Source organism: Belonocnema kinseyi, chromosome 2 (assembly GCF_010883055.1).
Source record: "Belonocnema kinseyi isolate 2016_QV_RU_SX_M_011 chromosome 2, B_treatae_v1, whole genome shotgun sequence".
Classification (NCBI taxonomy): Eukaryota; Metazoa; Arthropoda; class Insecta; order Hymenoptera; family Cynipidae; genus Belonocnema; species Belonocnema kinseyi.
Genome location: NC_046658.1, coordinates 80262692 through 80279470, shown reverse-complemented (window position 1 = coordinate 80279470; position 16779 = coordinate 80262692). Strand labels below are relative to the sequence as shown.

At 31.0% G+C, this 16779-nt stretch overlaps 2 protein-coding genes across 3 annotated transcripts in view; both read right to left on the bottom strand.

Moving 5' to 3' along the window:
• LOC117167758 (carcinine transporter) overlaps positions 1-2740 on the bottom strand; it is a 27187-nt gene extending 24447 nt beyond the window's left edge. Inside the window, exon 1 of the mRNA XM_033352923.1 lies at positions 2625-2740. Within this exon, the coding sequence (XP_033208814.1) occupies positions 2625-2696 (72 nt within the window). The 5' untranslated portion in view covers positions 2697-2740. The remainder of the gene's footprint in view (positions 1-2624) is intronic.
• The window catches only part of LOC117167757 (importin subunit beta-1), a 32526-nt gene continuing 18371 nt past the window's right edge, over positions 2625-16779 (bottom strand). The window contains exon 7 of one of the 2 annotated variants that reach the window (XM_033352921.1): positions 2625-2743. In XM_033352921.1, coding sequence (XP_033208812.1) covers positions 2680-2743 — 64 coding nt within the window. In that variant the 3' untranslated portion in view covers positions 2625-2679. Of the gene's footprint in view, positions 2744-5075; positions 12497-16779 lie in introns of those variants that run through there. The other variant, XM_033352922.1, reaches the window with a different exon arrangement.

Genomic DNA, 16779 nt, shown 5'->3' with positions numbered 1-16779 from the left:
CGTATTTTCGTGTACAACGTTACCGGCTGATGCCGTTGGAATTGATTGTTAAAATATATTTTTTTACATCTTTTATTATTAAGCTTTGTACTTAAATGTAGTGTTCTTTTGGCTCTTGCATTTCTCAAAGTTTGAGACCGATATTTTATGTATAAAAAAAGTTCGAACGTTCAAAAAATGTTGAGGTTCAGAAAAAAGATGAAATCATTTTCAGTGAAGTTTCTACCAAAATGCAGTACCTAAACGTACTTTATTGCACTCTAATACATTTCCCGAAGTTTCAGCTCGATATTTTACTTACAAAAAAAGTTCTTAGGTTCAAAAAAACATTCAGTGAACTGAAAAACTGTGGTCGGTAATATAGGTATTTAGCTGTGTCACATGCCCTTAAACTGTTTACATCCTTTGGAATCCCTTAAAATCCTCGGAAATGTTTTGAAATCTTTAATGAAAGTGTCTACGTGTACCGAAATTTCGTTATAGATATGGATATATCTACACAAGAATCCGGCTATTCGTACCGAAATTTCGGTACACGTCGCCACAACCATCTTTAAAATCATTTAAACTCCTTGGAAATGGTTCGAAATTCCTTGAAATCCGGGGAAATACTTGTAATACTTTGAAAGCCGATTAAATCTTTTTAAATTAATTTAAATATTAAGAAATCCTATAAAATCCTTTCAAATTGTCGAAATTTACCTAACTATTCATGAGTTAAGTAGTGTTACCATTATGCCGCATTTGACGATTAAAAATAGTAAAAATGAACAATAATAATTTTTCTAAATGGTCCGAGTTGCATTGTTTATAACAATTGTAAAACTGATTTTTAATTCTAATTCTTCTCGGAAATTCTCCGTTTTATCTCAGAATTACAATTCTGTCTGAAAATTTCCTGTTCCAATGTAGAACACATTACAAAACCATTGTAATAACTTTTCACTAATTTTTTTTTCTTATTTTAAAATTCTTAACACGCTTCTACATTTTGTTTCAAAATCTTCAAAAATCCTAGTGGTATAATTATTTTTATTAGAGATTTATTATTAAATTGTAATAATTTGAAAGGCTTAGATTTAAAATTTCAAATTATGAAAAAAATTCAATACAGTAGTTGAATCTTCAACCCAAAATTATCATTTTTCAACCACTTGCATCTGCAACCAAATAGATATATTTTATACAAAAAAGATTATAATTCCACACAAAAAGACAAATTTTCAACAAAATAGTTGAATTAAAAAAAAGCATTTTGAAAAGTAATTGAATACATTAATTTGTAACATAAAAAATCTATTTTCAACCAAAAATGGAATAATTAAATCTGCATTAAAAAAACGACTGAACTTTTAGCTAAAAAACGAAGTTTCAACAAAATAGTTAAATTTAAAAAATAAATACGAAAATTATAGTTAATTCATCCAGAAAAGGTGAATTTTCAACAAAATAGTTATCTTTTAACTAAAAAGTTGAATCTTAAACAACAAAAAATTATTTTCAACCAAGTAATTGAATTTTCTACAAAAAAAAGTAAATTGCGACCAAATACATGCATAAAAAGCATAAAACTACAACCAAAAATGGAGTAAAAAAATGTTCAGCTAACAAAATTAATTTAAAAAAGAGAAAGAAATTTTTAAACCTATTACAGTTGAATTCAATTGGAAAAAAGATTTTTCAACAAAATAGTTGAGCCCTTGACGAGAATAGGCTAATCGTCAACCAAACAATTGCATTTTTAATCCAAAAGGTGACGGATGGCCCGGAAAATTCGTAATTTTTATTAATAGATAAAAAAACTGAAAACTGCCACTAAAATTCATATTCACGCAGTGTTGAAACGAATCAGGTTTTCGACAACATTTATGTAAGATCTCGTATACAAAACTTAAAAAAATTCATATCGATTGATGAAAAAGATCACAATTTCAAAAAATTTAAATGTGATTCCTGGCGTTTTCCGCTTAGTATAAACACCTAGTGATATTAGGTTGTTCCAAAAATTCGACTTTCGGTTTTTGTTTATCGCCCGTCCCCACCCGTTTGTTAGTTTTTCAAAAAAGGAAATTCGGTATTTCTTTTCAAATCGGTTAAAATTAACCTCCGTGTTCTTGAGTTTTTGAAATCATGGGGTTTTAAATGGGAAAAACTTGGTTTTCAAAAAAATGGAATAAAGGAGTACTTGTTTATAATTCTTTGCAAATTAAGTTTAGTGACATATTAAGGAATGTTCAAGGAATAATGTAATCAAGTTAATCATTTGTTAATTATTATATTAATCATTTACCTCGAAAAATAATAACTATTCACGATTTACAGAGGGAAAAATTATTTAAACAATAAGTAATTGCTTAAAAAATTCAAAATAAGTTTTAAATATACGAGGTAACTTGTCAATTATCGAATGAAAATAATTTACGTTGTAAAAATTGCAAAAATACCGGCTTTAACATGAATTTCACATAAAACTGCTGTTTTGCCCCGACTTTCCATGACCAACCAAATTCCCCGAAATTCCCAGGTTTTCCAGGTAAGTAGGCACCTTGAAAGAGTTTTAAGATAAATTTTCTGTGGATAATGTGTAATTAATATAATTATACACTGCTGGTGTGCATACTCACATCATCGTCGGCAGCTGTCGTCGAATCAGATTCCTTGCGATCTGGCGAGGGCTCATCATCCGACAGGTGCATATTCGGAGTCCTCGGCAGCTTTCAGAATGGCGAAACCTCGAGGAGACCTTAGAAAAACGTCATGTGACATGCATTAGTCCCTTAACGAGTTCACGAAGGGTACACGATTTATTTAAGATCCTCAGCACCGTGATGACGGCCAAAGGTAATGGATGGATGATGCCGCGGACACTAACAATAAGTTGGAAGCGGGGTCGAACGCTCGCCGATGATCATCCTTTGATATCGATTTTACAATTTTTTATCTGCGAAGAATTCGCTATTTGCCAATTGGTTCCAATCGCGCCGACTAGCGGCGGAAACAAAATGCAACAATGCAAGGGGTATGACCAGGGGGCGTGTGAGAAGGGGACAGGTAATTCAATTGGGTTAAGGGTACTTAAAGGAGATTAGGGACAATGCTGACACACGATGTTACAGAAACGATTTCCGCTCGATCGCAAATGATGTGTGTGACAATGTAGTTTTCTGATATGTAAAAAGTTGTCTTTGCAACATTCTCAATTTTGCTCTTTCACAATATGGGATTTTAAAGCTGCTAGTTCTTCTGCTTCATAATAATTAAACAAAAAGGAACGTCTGTTACTGTCAAAAATAGGGGAAAATTTTTTGTATAATTGTTTGTTTACAAAATATTACATGGATCACAGTGGAAAAGGAACTCAAACAGAGAAAATTTTTCACGAAGGAGGGGAAAATAGGGCAAAGATTAAACATTAATTTTTACGGTTGCGCCTAGTCGTCTCGAAAATTTCAGGACGATAAAAACTTTGGAGAGAAAGAAACTTTTTATAAGAAATGTTGCATTCTTAAATAACGTTAAATGATTTTTTATGACATCTGAGATTAAAGACATTTTTTGCCAATAGTATGCAGTTACAAGATGATCGAAGTTTAAATTTTTTAAATTTGATAAATTCCCCACTGAGAGTCCATTGGATGACAATTTTCCCAATAACATTGTTTTTCAGTAGCGACACGTTTTCGAAAAAATTGACTGTTCAAATTTATTGTTTTATGGGTTGAAATTTATATTTAATTCTGATGTTAAGTTCAAGTGTTAAACAATTCATTAATGAATTTTCATTATAATTTAATTTTCAACAGTTAATAATTCAATTTTCAGTTATCCCCAATTTTCAACAGTTTAATTTTCTACTTTTGACAATTCAATTATCAATTTTCTTAAATTCTCAAGAACTAAAAATGAAAGTTTTCTAACTTTCAAACATTAAATATTCCATTTTCAACCAATGAATTTTCATCCGTTGAATATTCAATTATCAATTTTCTTCAATTATTTAAAACAATTGAATATTCAAATGTTGAAAAGCAAAGAAAATCCAGAATTGAATTTTCAACTGTTAAAAATAATACAACTGTTGAAAATAATATTATCCATTTTCAATGTTCAAAAGTTAATAATTCAATTTTCAATTCATTGCAATTTTTAACAGCTGAATTTTCTGCTGTTGATAGTTCAATTATCGATTTTTAACTGAATTTTCATCTCGCTGAAAATTCAATGACCAATTTTCTTCAAATTTAATTTAAAGTTTTTTTTTTCAATTTAAAACCGAATGTTCAAATGATGAAATGAAGAGTCGAATAATAAATTTTTTACTGAACTTTCATCTCGTTGAAAATCCAATGATTATTTTGGTTACATTTTTAATAATTACATTTTCAGATTTCTGCAACTTAAAACAATTGAATGTTTAGATGATGAAAAGTGAAGAAAATTGAGAATTAAATTATTCACTGCTAAAAATTGATAATTAAATTTTTAACAGTTGAAAATGAAATTATACATTTTCAATAGTGCATTTTCTACTGTTGATAATTGAGTAATCTAGTTTCTTTAATTTTCAACAGTTTTAAATCAAATTTTCTACAATTTTCAATAGTTGAATATTCTATTTTCATTAATCGCAAATTTAATTATTCAAATCTCAACAAATTAATTTGCAATTCTTTGCAATTAAAAACGGTCGAATAAGGTGCTGAAATTTATCAAAAATATACATTTCAGACCAAAGAGGTCTGAACGAAAACTCAGAAATGTTCTCTAGATTCAATTCAACTTTTTTTTATTTGAATAATATATCTGCTTCGCAATAAAATCGAACTTATTTCGGATTTAAAAAACTTTTAAATGCCGATATGAATAACAATCACTATAAATGACTAATCCTTCTAATTCAAAGAAAAGTAATTTCTTAACAGTGATAAGTGAAGATATGAGAGAACCAGAAGTCATTGCATTTATGGATGAATGGATTTGTAAAAAGCTCTGCAAAGGATAATATTTTTGAGGACACTGAAAACAAAACTCAGGAAACAAAAAGTAGTATACCAAGTAAATAAAAACGCGCAATGTCTCATTGAAATAATTTTATTCGGGCGAAGTGATTAGTGATCGCTGATCAGACAGTGACGAAAGCGTCAGAACTGATTTTATTAATTTGTTTTCTCGATTTTCTGTTCGAACGGAAAGACTTTGACATCCATGCTCTGAGCTCTCCTATTCAAAGAAAAGACTAGTAGAAGTATTATGGCACTTTCGCTCAGCGATTCGCACTCAAAAATTCGCGTATGTACCTGCATTCAAAAATATATGTCAAAATGCACTCAAAAGTTCTGTTTTACAGGAATATACATGCTCACCTCAATACTCGGCATTAACCGTGCTTGTACTCATCACGGCAGGCAGAAAACACATATGGAAGTCATTAGCACTTCCTTTCAGCTTAATTCATTTTCATTATATATCATCATCACCACCATTATCATCCTCAACCTTTTTCTTCATTATCACCACACTTTCTCTCTATTTCTCTTCATCTTATCGCATAAGAAGAATTACATTTACACGCATATTCGATCGCTCTGTCGCTGAAATTCATCTTCATCTCGCTCACGTACCCACGCATTTGCCAAAATGTTAAACGATACCCGGAAATGCTTCGCTTGTGCATTGGAAATAAATATTCAACTATTTTAATTATTGCCTATCAATTGTGCGATCACGCATTTCCGAGCGGTTTATCATTTTCGCTTCAATCAGCGGATGCCGTTCTGTGATCATTCCTAAAATGCATCCTTATTGTACAGTACCGCTCATTAATCATAACCCTTGAAAAATTCTATAGGCATTTCTCTATAAATCACTATAAATGAGCGACTAAACCAAAATCAAGGTGCAATGTTGTCTTGCTGAATCTGTTATGTCATCCTAATTTTCAGTCGATTTGGTTTTGTAAAAACTATCGATAACTTAAGAAATTAATTAACTAATAAGGAATTTCCGGAGTTCTGGAATATTAAGAATAGTTCGCCCAACAATTATTAATTGGTTCGTACCTCAAATGTTTTCTAAAACAAAGTTAAATTTATGAACGTATTTGCCTTAAGTGATTGCGGAGAAAAGTATGAAAGTAGCAATCACAATTTTTTTAAAGCGAAGCGCCTGGAAGCAAAATTGTTATTTTTTTTAAACGTATTATAAAATATGATTTACTCACATTTTTACATGGTGATATAAAAAATTGTGCATATAATCGATCCTAAGAATTAAGGGATCAGCCATCGAATTTTGCAAAATACCTATAGGAAGAAATAAAATTGGATTCAGACAATAAAAAAACCCAAACAATTAGTTCTTACGGGTAAAATTGTCCCACTTCGGCTCAAACTGTGACGAAAACATGAGGCTCTGTTTATGTGTTCTTTGCGACCTAAAAACACAATCTAATCAATGTTCTAAACAAAAGTCTGGTTTAGATTTTCCGTGACTCTTCCAGGTTTACTTTTTTGTTTAATGCTGTCAAATTAAATTTTGCTCATATAGTTATTAAATAATGCAAATCTAAAGGCGTTTTCTACAAATTAGTGAATCCTAAACTCATTAACTATTAGTGGATAATTAAACTAACCTTCAATAATAATATTTTTAGTCGTAAAGAAACCCATTAGTATGAATTCGGAAATTGAAAATTCACTAAGGGCAAAATATAAATTTAATAAAAAAAAATTTTTTTAACTTCAAATTTCTGTTTTAGAAAAGCTGCAATAACCCCGGAAATTATCAACATTTTTTAAAACTTTTGGACTTATATCCAAGGCAAATCACTATATTATTTTTCTAAATTATTAAGATATTTTCAGAATTTCTTACTTACGTTCTATCCTATGGTCAAACATGATAGAAACAAGCCGCCACACTACAATAATAATTGTACTCATACAATTTAAATAAAAATTATAAACGATAACTTATTGAAACATATTTGTAAGTATTTACACATTTTTGAAATCTTGCCATTTTTTACCATGTTTGACCATAGGGTAGAATCTACTTAAAAAAATTCTAAAATTATCTTAGAAATTTAGAAGAATAATATAGAGATTGCCAGTAATTTCTAGAATTATTTCAATTTTTCAAAAACATCGGAATTTGATGTTTTTTTCCAATATGTATTTAATAAATTGACATGCTCTTCGAATTTATATGGCCAATTTTATTACCTTTCGTGCTATCATAAAAGAAAATTTGCGCCGCCTTTTCCAGATTTTCCAGGTCCTCTAACAACCTTCATTTTCTTCGAAATTTTGGTATTAAAGAAAAATTAAATGTTTCTTTACGATCCTAATTAAAGATATGGAACACCGAGAAAAAGTAATAAAATTTGAAAATTAATAAAACGGTGACTGGTTGTCTGAATAATAATCTTAAACGCCAAAGACTTCAAAAAATTCTGCATCTTTTGTGTTTATTTTTAAAATGAGAAATCGTTCATCAGAATAAAAAAAAGTTAACTACCGTCATTATTTGAGAAAACACCGGATAAAAGTATCAGTTTTACAAAATGTTCAAAAAATTGACTCCTTATCCCAAAATGTTTCTTAAGTCACAAGAACCATTTTATTTTGTGAATTAAAAAAATACAACCAATAAGAAATTGTCAAAACCTGTAAATTTTGAATGATTTTCATGGTCTTCTACTTGAAGAAAACAAAGAGTGAAGGAAAGATGATGTAAATGATGGACAAGATAAGCGAGTAAAAGATAAGAATTACCTGAATTTTAAGAATCACTTTAACGGTCGGTGCTGTACAAATGAAACTTGCCTTCATGCCAAAAAAAATCGTCCAGCCACAATTATTTGCGATCACGCACTCTGCAAGTTCCTCGCGCTTTAACTTTCATCTGCATAGTATAAGGTGACTTATTTAAAAACCGGCCATTTTTTGATGACAATAATGACTCTCGGCACAGTACCGTGACATTTAAATTTCTAGCAAAAATGTATAAAAGAGGAAGGTTCAAATTGGACGACGACGTATTCTCCGTCTTTCTTCAAATTTGGCACGGTTCAAATAATCCATCGAATTACAAACCTGATTAATGCTCGAAGAGAAGCTTTTTTTTGCCTCAATTGACTTCTCAGCATTTTCGATATCATATCAAACTTCTCTTAAAGCCAATTTTTTATTCGCCACCGGTTCAAAATGATCTCAAAAGTCACTTTCAACCGGTTTGCACAATTAACTATCCTTATATTTAATCTTTTCACGAGGCTCCATTCAGTTTTGTTTAATTTTGCATGTTTTTTGTTTGTTTGTTAGGTTCACGACTCAATATCTTTTTATGTACATATATTCAAAATACTGGCACCAGACTTTTATATATACATCGATATGAAATATTAATGATCAAACCTTCAGTAGCAAAACGATATCTCGACTTCTTAAGTCTCATTTTTATTTAAATTCGTAGTCCTCTCTTCCTTTATTCTTTTTATTATTATTACTCCATACTTTAGTTAACAGTCGAACCTGGCCGGCTTTTAGAATTGCTCTTACACACATACTTTTGTGTTTAACCAAGACTCAAGTAATTGCCCTTAATATTATTTAATGTCAATATCCTTAAAAATAGGTGTCTAAATACGGATGACTTCTCGTAGTAATTAATCTTCACTGACCGTTGACCAAAAGAGTCAACTTAAAAATTGTGTAGACCTAGATTCATCAATGATTCACAGAAAAGAGAATAATGATATTCGCAACATTAACTAAATTTAATCGAGCCACGATCATTTTGTGAATCGATTACAAATACTCACAGCCAGCTTGCGTCTAATTCGAATTCAATAATTATATTTAAAAAAACTGGTTTCGATTATTTCAAATGGGCAGTCCACGACTCGTCCTTACACCTGCTTCAGGTCGAGATGTGTACACTGTGTGATCTTTATACTATTATTTAGGACCAGTCCATTGATTTCGTCTGAAAATCCGGGAATATCTTTAAAAATAGCCAATAGTAGTTTATTCAGAATTTTTTCAGCACTTTATAGTGGATAAATGATTGTTTTTTTTTTTATAAATAATATTTAAAGTTTTAAACGAAGTATAAAATAAGGAAAAGACTAAAGGGGCTCGCACTAAGGTCACAGCGTACATACGATCTCGCCCTGAAACCAGCATGAGGACGAGTCGTGGATTGGCCTTTCAAATTCAGGGTAGGCTTCAAGTTGCAGAATCTCTCGTTGACGAAACTTTCAATTTTTTTTAGAGGAAATTAGACATTTATTTATCCAACCTGAGAAAAACAATTTTCTGTGTATTTATAAATATTTGAAGTCTAAAATTTGTTTTTCATAACCAACTTTTATCAATTTTCGCCTAATTGAGATATGAATCTTTCCAAGATTTGCCGGACAATAAAAATAAAATCATAATTAAAAAAAATGGACAACGTTTGGTTTGAGAAATATCATTTTTGTACATTTTTTTCTCAAACAGGAAGAATGCGGATCGCATAATATCTTCTAAAAAAAAAAAAAAAAACGTTTCGTGCGCGACTTGAAGTTAGTGAGCCTGCTAGGCTTGAGATGGATTCGGTTACTGATAAGTTTGAGTAGATATGTAGGATTGTTAAAAAAAAAAAAACGGATGAAAATTCCAACTGACTCAAAATGTTATCCAGTCTCTTGTTTTTTTTTCTTGTTTATAATACAATTCGCCTGAGTACTGCTTTAATTTCATCTGCTTTCGTTGCAAAGAAACTCTGTAGTTTATAAAAAAATATAAGTATGGAAAACTTTTTACGATGAAACTTTGCCGTATGTACTAAATATTATTATTGAAACTGGAAAGGTCTATCGAGACTCGCTTAGTTAAACACATTGTACACATTGTACACATATACCACGTGTAAAGGCATTCTTTCGTCTTTCTCTCATAATCTCACGGAATGCTCAAACGCAACACACAGCATTATTACTTGCACTCTGGGATTTTCAAGACGTTAACCTGAAGCAAGTACCCCATAGATGTTCATAAAACAGAGAAAAAAAACAAAATGTCCTGATGAAAAATATAACGAAAAAATATTCCATAAATTTCTTTGGCGTACGGAATGATTTTGAAATCTTGTCAAAAAGATCATTTATATTTACATTTGACTACCGTTAAAACAGAGGTTGTCAAGTATGCTCCCAAGAAAAATCTTATAGCGAAAAAAAGAGATCTATTCACGACTAAGGATACTAAATGAAAATCCTAAACTCGTAAACGAGTGATCGAATCACATCATTTTAATATTAGGCCGTCGGGATTACATCCCGGAGAAATCACAGATGGATTTTTAAATATTGATTGTTGCTTGGGACTTTCTACTTCTCTCACTTTCGTTTAAGAGTTCAAGGAAAAGTTTTAAATTATAATCAATATTATATAAAAAAAAAAAAAAAATAAATAAAACTCAAGTTTGGTGGCTAATGCCTTTTTAAGAAAATGTAAGGAAGAATAATGTTTTAAATACGAGGTATGAAGGTTATTCAATTTAGATCTTTGCTCGAGAAACGCTCAACCTATCGTTTTACATTGGTCGTATTTCTAGAGAATCTAAACAAATTTGTATGATTATTATCAGAAATTACATATCCTGCTCGAGATGAATTAAGTAATGTCCAAAACACAAAGAAAATTTCATCCTAATTGAAATATCATATTAATTCAAAATTGAGTAGTTTAAAACAAGAAATATGTTTAGTAAAAATATCTCAGCAGGACTCTTTGGAATGCATCGTTTGTTAGAACAAACTAGTTTCCTCACATCTGAATGAGCACGACGTAACCTACGATTAAATCGGAACGTATTTAAACAGGTACTTGTTACGTTTCAGTTATTTTAGGAAGGGAGACGATGGATAAACCCGAAATCGCGAAAAACTCAAAAGAAATATACCAAAAAATCGCGACCGTGTTAAAGAAAGATTATTGAAAGACCATTTTGTTTTGTTGATCAAAAAAAAAAAAAAAAAAAAAAAAGAATTTTATTTCCACTTTTCCACACAAAGTTTGAGGGCTTTCAGCAAATGTCCCTTACAAAGTTCTATTCGATCAAACTTGCATTACAAGTGGATGTAGAAGGTAAAGGAAAACGCAGTCAAATTCCGTAATCGAGTTTCCGTATTTGATTTTGGAATGATTTTGTAATTTGGTTTATTGAATGTTTTCCTCAACTCACTGGAACGCAGTGGCCAATGTAAAACTTAAAGCGAATGGTTAAAACTTATCCATGATTCGCGCAATCGCTTATAACAGAAACTTTCATCATCACCATCAAAAACTTAAAAGACATGGCCTCGCTTTAGATTAGATCAAAATTAATTTGTCTGGATAGTGAAGAAATCTGAGCAGCTGGCTCGGCCACTGCAAAGAGAAGCTTGGACGAGGAGCTCTATACAACTCAATAACACATGCGGGCAAAATAATAATTTTAATGAACTAACAGTAACAGACATTCATATTCGGGGAAAGTAACATACAGATCATCATCTTCACTAGTAATTCCTCGCACAACATAATTAAATCGAAAACTTTGCGTTCCAATTCTCTCACTGAAAGAAAGTGAACGCGGTATTTCTCTCTCTTGTAATCTTACTGCATCTATTCTCACTCTTCATCTATTTCCTCATCTCACTTGTGCAATCGCAAACGCACTTTTAATTCTCCTAAATTCATCATTTTTATACAAGACAGTGGAACAATTTCATTCCTCTATATTATTCATATATCATGAGCGGTGATTCAAGTGCGTTTGTTATTTACAAGGATGAGAGAAGCGAACGTGTACGTGCGCGCACTCACCCTTAGTTTTTTAAACGCTTAAAGTCTCACACTCTATCAGTCGCATTTTCTCACAAACTCTCAAAACCACCCCCCCCCTTCTCCCTCTCTCTCTCACGTTCTATCTTTCTCACACATACTTATTTCACTTATCTGACTCACACTCATCATCGTACACGTGCGTGTGCTTTGGCTCTCAACATTCGCTCTTCCTCTCAGAAGAAGATCTTTTATCACGTGATTCATTGGCCATCGAAGTCCTCCATTGGGCTGTTCAATGGATCACAGACACGCACTTAGAGAAGACGCAGTCTCGATTTCAGATTTCAGACATACTTTCCATCACCGGACTTCGACAAAAGCTGCGTTCTTGGGTTCATTCATCGGCAACATCCACTTGCACTCTTCGTCATCCACAGTCGACAAAATCCGGCAGACACAGGTGTTTTGACTATGGGGCTGTCATGACACCACCGGCTTTAATCACTTACATCGTCGCCAGGGGGACACGTGCAGACTCATAATTTCATCGTCATCGCTTTGGAACTCACGCACATCCATCAACTCGCATCCGCATCATCCAATCTTGTTGTCTTTGCATTGTGTTCGATAGCTTTCTAGTCAAATCAAATCGCATGACAGTACAACCGTGGGGTGATCTGTAAACAACAAAAGCGGGCCAAATATCATTAACCGTACTATCCTCACTCGAAGGGACATTTCGCGTCACGCAGAAAGCAAAGGAGTGGATACTAGTCTCACGCGTTTCCCTCTTTAAAAACCATTACATATTCATTCAGATTTATTAAAAAGGATAGACGCTGCCGCTTCCACAACGGGCTGAACTTAGTTATGCTGATTCATCTACAAGTTATAACTTTGCAAATTTGATTTGCACACTCGACTAATAACATAGGATGGCCGCTAAAAATGCAAGAAACCAATGTTGAACCTTTTTTTCTCTTTGAAATTCTTCACGAAAGTAGTACGTAAACATGAAAAACAACTGGAATAGTTTGAAATCTAATGATAATTAATGAATGGTAATTTTTAATTATGCCAGAATACTCGAACGAATAGAGTAAATTGACATTTAAACATCTCGTAAAAGCAAAATAAAAAATTTTTACTAAAGAACCCGACTTTTCCCTGACTCTTTTTTAATTTTCCTTGACCATAAATATACTCTTTTATAAATTAAATAATACAATTTAAAATTAACCCTCTGATGCTACCCATAACTTATTTCAGAGATAAAAACTGTTTAAAATAAATATTTTTTAACTTTGCAGGAGTGAAATAAAATCTCTATAATGTCAGGAATATATTTGTACAGGTTTAGTATTGATATTTTAATTAGGCAAAAGATAGTAAAATTTTAAACAAAAGAAAAATTTAAAAACATAATCGAAAATGGCAAAAATCATGTTTTCTTCGAGTACTTTCTTAAAATTGTGTGAAATTAAAAAAATCATAGTGATTCAGAAACTGTACACTTCCAACTGTAAGGTAATGTTATCAATTTCTTTGTCATCAAAAAAAAGTATACTTGTTTTTCAAATGTGAAAATTGTGATTATATACCCACAATGCGCTCCAAATGCTTATATCTCGAACAGATGCAGACTACTGAGTATAGCGTCATAATTTTTCACAATTTTTACTTCAATACTACCTCTGGGTGGCTGCACACCCAGGGCACCATCAGAGGGTTAAAATTTCTAAAAGTTTAATTTATTATTTTTAGGGCTACCACAGCCTATTTTACTTGAAAAAAGTAAAAGTGACCAAAAGTGACTATTTTGAATTATTAATGCGAATGTTATTTTGAATTTAAAATAATTAAAAACAAATAAGTTAGGTTTATAAAGAATCCACATGAATTAAAAAAAATTCAAATGACTGCAAAACAATTTACAAATGCCAAAAAATATATTACCCCATTAAGTCTCAAAACGCAGAAGTTTCTTTCTTACGTTTGAGCTTGAATAATTTTATGAGAAAGGCCAAGAATTTATTATGAAATACTCTTTTTTACTATTTTTGGATATGCTCTAAACGATGTGTAATGATTCAAAAAATGTAGAAATTTGATTTTCAATTACTAATTAACAAATTTGAAGAAAAAAATGCTTTTTTTTAATCAATTTTTTTCCAATCAAGAAATAAAGGTGGAAGAAATGTTTTTTTATGTTCGCAAATATGCACAAAATGTGTGAGCTTTTCAAATCCGTGGAGTTTTTTTATCTACGGTTTTTTTAAAAACAAAATTGCGGCCAAAAAAGGGAAAGCAAAAATTTGAAATTTCGTTTGATCGATATTTATGGTGGCTTTTTCGCTCATATATCAATATTTCATTATCCCAGTAAAAATCTATTTGAATGATTTATTTCTAAACAACATGACAATATTTAGTGGTACTGCGAGGTGGTGGATGCCAAGTTGACATAAATGAGAATTATGCAGAGCGCTAAAGCACGAGAGAATTTATTGAAAAAAAATTGCTTAAGAAAAGAATTTTTTTAAATTTGTTAATTATAAATTGAAAATCAATACTTTCCGTTTTTTAAAACCATTGCATCGTTTAGAATATACCCAAAAATAGTAGGAAAGAGTATTTCACAATAGATTCTTTGCCTTTTTTATAAAATTATTCAAGCCCAAACGTAAGAAAGAAATTTCTTCGTTTTGGGACTTAATGGATTAATTGAGTAAGTTTGAAATTATTTTAGAGAATGCGCGGAAATTCAAAAGAATTTGATGCAATGCCTAAATATTCAAGGTGAGTAAAAGACTTCAGGATGAATTAATAAAAAAAACACACATTTAAAAAATGCAAAGAAAATTCTTTAAATTTACTTGATTTAGAAAAATTTAAGTGAAATCATAAAAAATTAATGGAATGCCAAAGAATTTAATGAATTCAAGACAAATTAATAAAAATGTAGGTTGAATTCCAAACGAATTCAAATGAATTGCAAAACACATTTGAAAATCCCTTTATATCTTCGAAAAATTACGAAATCCCTCACTTATTGTGAATAAATTCTATAAAATCCATAAATATATTATACAATCCCGTGAAGCCTGATATTTTCTGATATCCAAACGAAATTTATTAAAATACCACAAGGAGCTTTTAAAATCTCTTAATGACATTGAAATCCCTTGGAACTTTCAAAATATCTTAAAACTCTAAAATATTTTAAACCCTCTGAAATTCCTTTAAATTATTTAAAAAATTGGAAATTCCTTGGAATCTTTTAAAATATCCGAAAATACCTCAAAATATTTACATATTTTTGAAATCCCTAAAAAAATGATAAAATACCGTGAAATTATGTAAAATCTGATATTTCCTGAAAGCCTGAAAAATTTAATGAAATATCCTGAAACCTCATAGATCCTATGAAATCCTTTCATAGCTTCCAAAATTCTTTTAAATCTCTCAAAAATTTTTTAGAACACATAAAATCATTTAGATTCTAAAAAATTCCTTGAAAAATTTTCGAATATCGTAAAAATGCATTAAAGTTTTTGAAAATACATAAGCTAAACTCTTTTAAAGTTCCTTTTAATAATTTAAAAAAAAAAAAAAACAGGAAAGATCCTCGAAATTAAAAAAAAAGGTTAAAGATTTTTTAAATCTTTTGAAATACATTGAAATATTTGAAAATTAATTAATTAATTAAAATACGATCAAATTCCATGAAATTACATGAAATGTGATATATATCGTAAAATCCTGAAAAATGTATGAAAATACTTTGAGAGCTTTTAAGACCCCTTCAAATCATTGACATTCTCAGATATAGTATAAAAGTCCTTGATATCTTTTAAAATATCCGTAACAAAAATGTTGCAAATCCCTTGCAGTCTTTTGAATCCGCTTGAAGCCTTTTAAATTTCTGGGATGTTTTTGTAACACCATAAAAAAATCCGTTGAAATTCCTTTAAATTATTGAAGTATATTGAAAATTCTTCGGAAGTCTCTTTAAATATAAACAAAAATATTTCAAATCGTTTGAAATCCCTTTAAACCTTATATCTCTTGAAAATTTATTTGAATTTTTAAAAAATTTTAAAAATATTTCAATGAAATTCTAGAAAATTCAGAAGCAGGCATACCTAAATTCAGTAGATCTTTTTATTTTTAAAAAGTGACTGAAAAAAAGATTTAACCCTGTAAGGAACAAGCTTTGATCCCGTTAAATAAAAATTCAGGAATAATGTATGGGCTTGGCTCCTTAAATGGTTCAGAAAAGAAGTTACTAAAAGTGAATTTGGCAGCACTGTTTATCTTTGCCAGTCAATTTAAAGTGCTTCTCACAAAATTCCCTAAAATTGACTATTTTTTTCTTCAAAACCGCAACTTTTTCTGATTTTTCCCAGATTTCCACCTTTTCCCTGAACTGCGACCACCCTGCATCATACAAAGTCTTGCAATTTTCAATTCTAAAAAAACCGTGAACAGTGGAAGCGTGCAGACTTGAAGGATTCTTATTTTTTTCTGTTGTATTCCTACTACCCCAGATCCAGTTTTCATTTAAACATACCTACTTCTTCCTTTCCCTGCCCTCACTATTCCCCAACCCCATTTTCATTTTCAACACACTCATTTCTTTCATTCTCTCCAACCCCAAGTTCCACTCCTCATGCTAATTCTGCTTTCTTATACTTCCTTCCTCGATTCGATTCTTTGCAATCACATTCAAAACCTGACCGACCTCAGCAACCTTTGTTCTCTTATGTCGCGTTGTAATGATTCGCTGTTAAGTATAGCTATGGCACGCGTATAAATACCGCGTTTCTCTCTTGATAACGCGCGTCGATAGAGGAGATAAAGTTCACTTACAAGGGGAAAAATCGATTGAACGACATACGATAATAGCGAGGAGAAAGTAAAACCAATTGTTGAAACGCGAGAAGACAGAAATAGAACG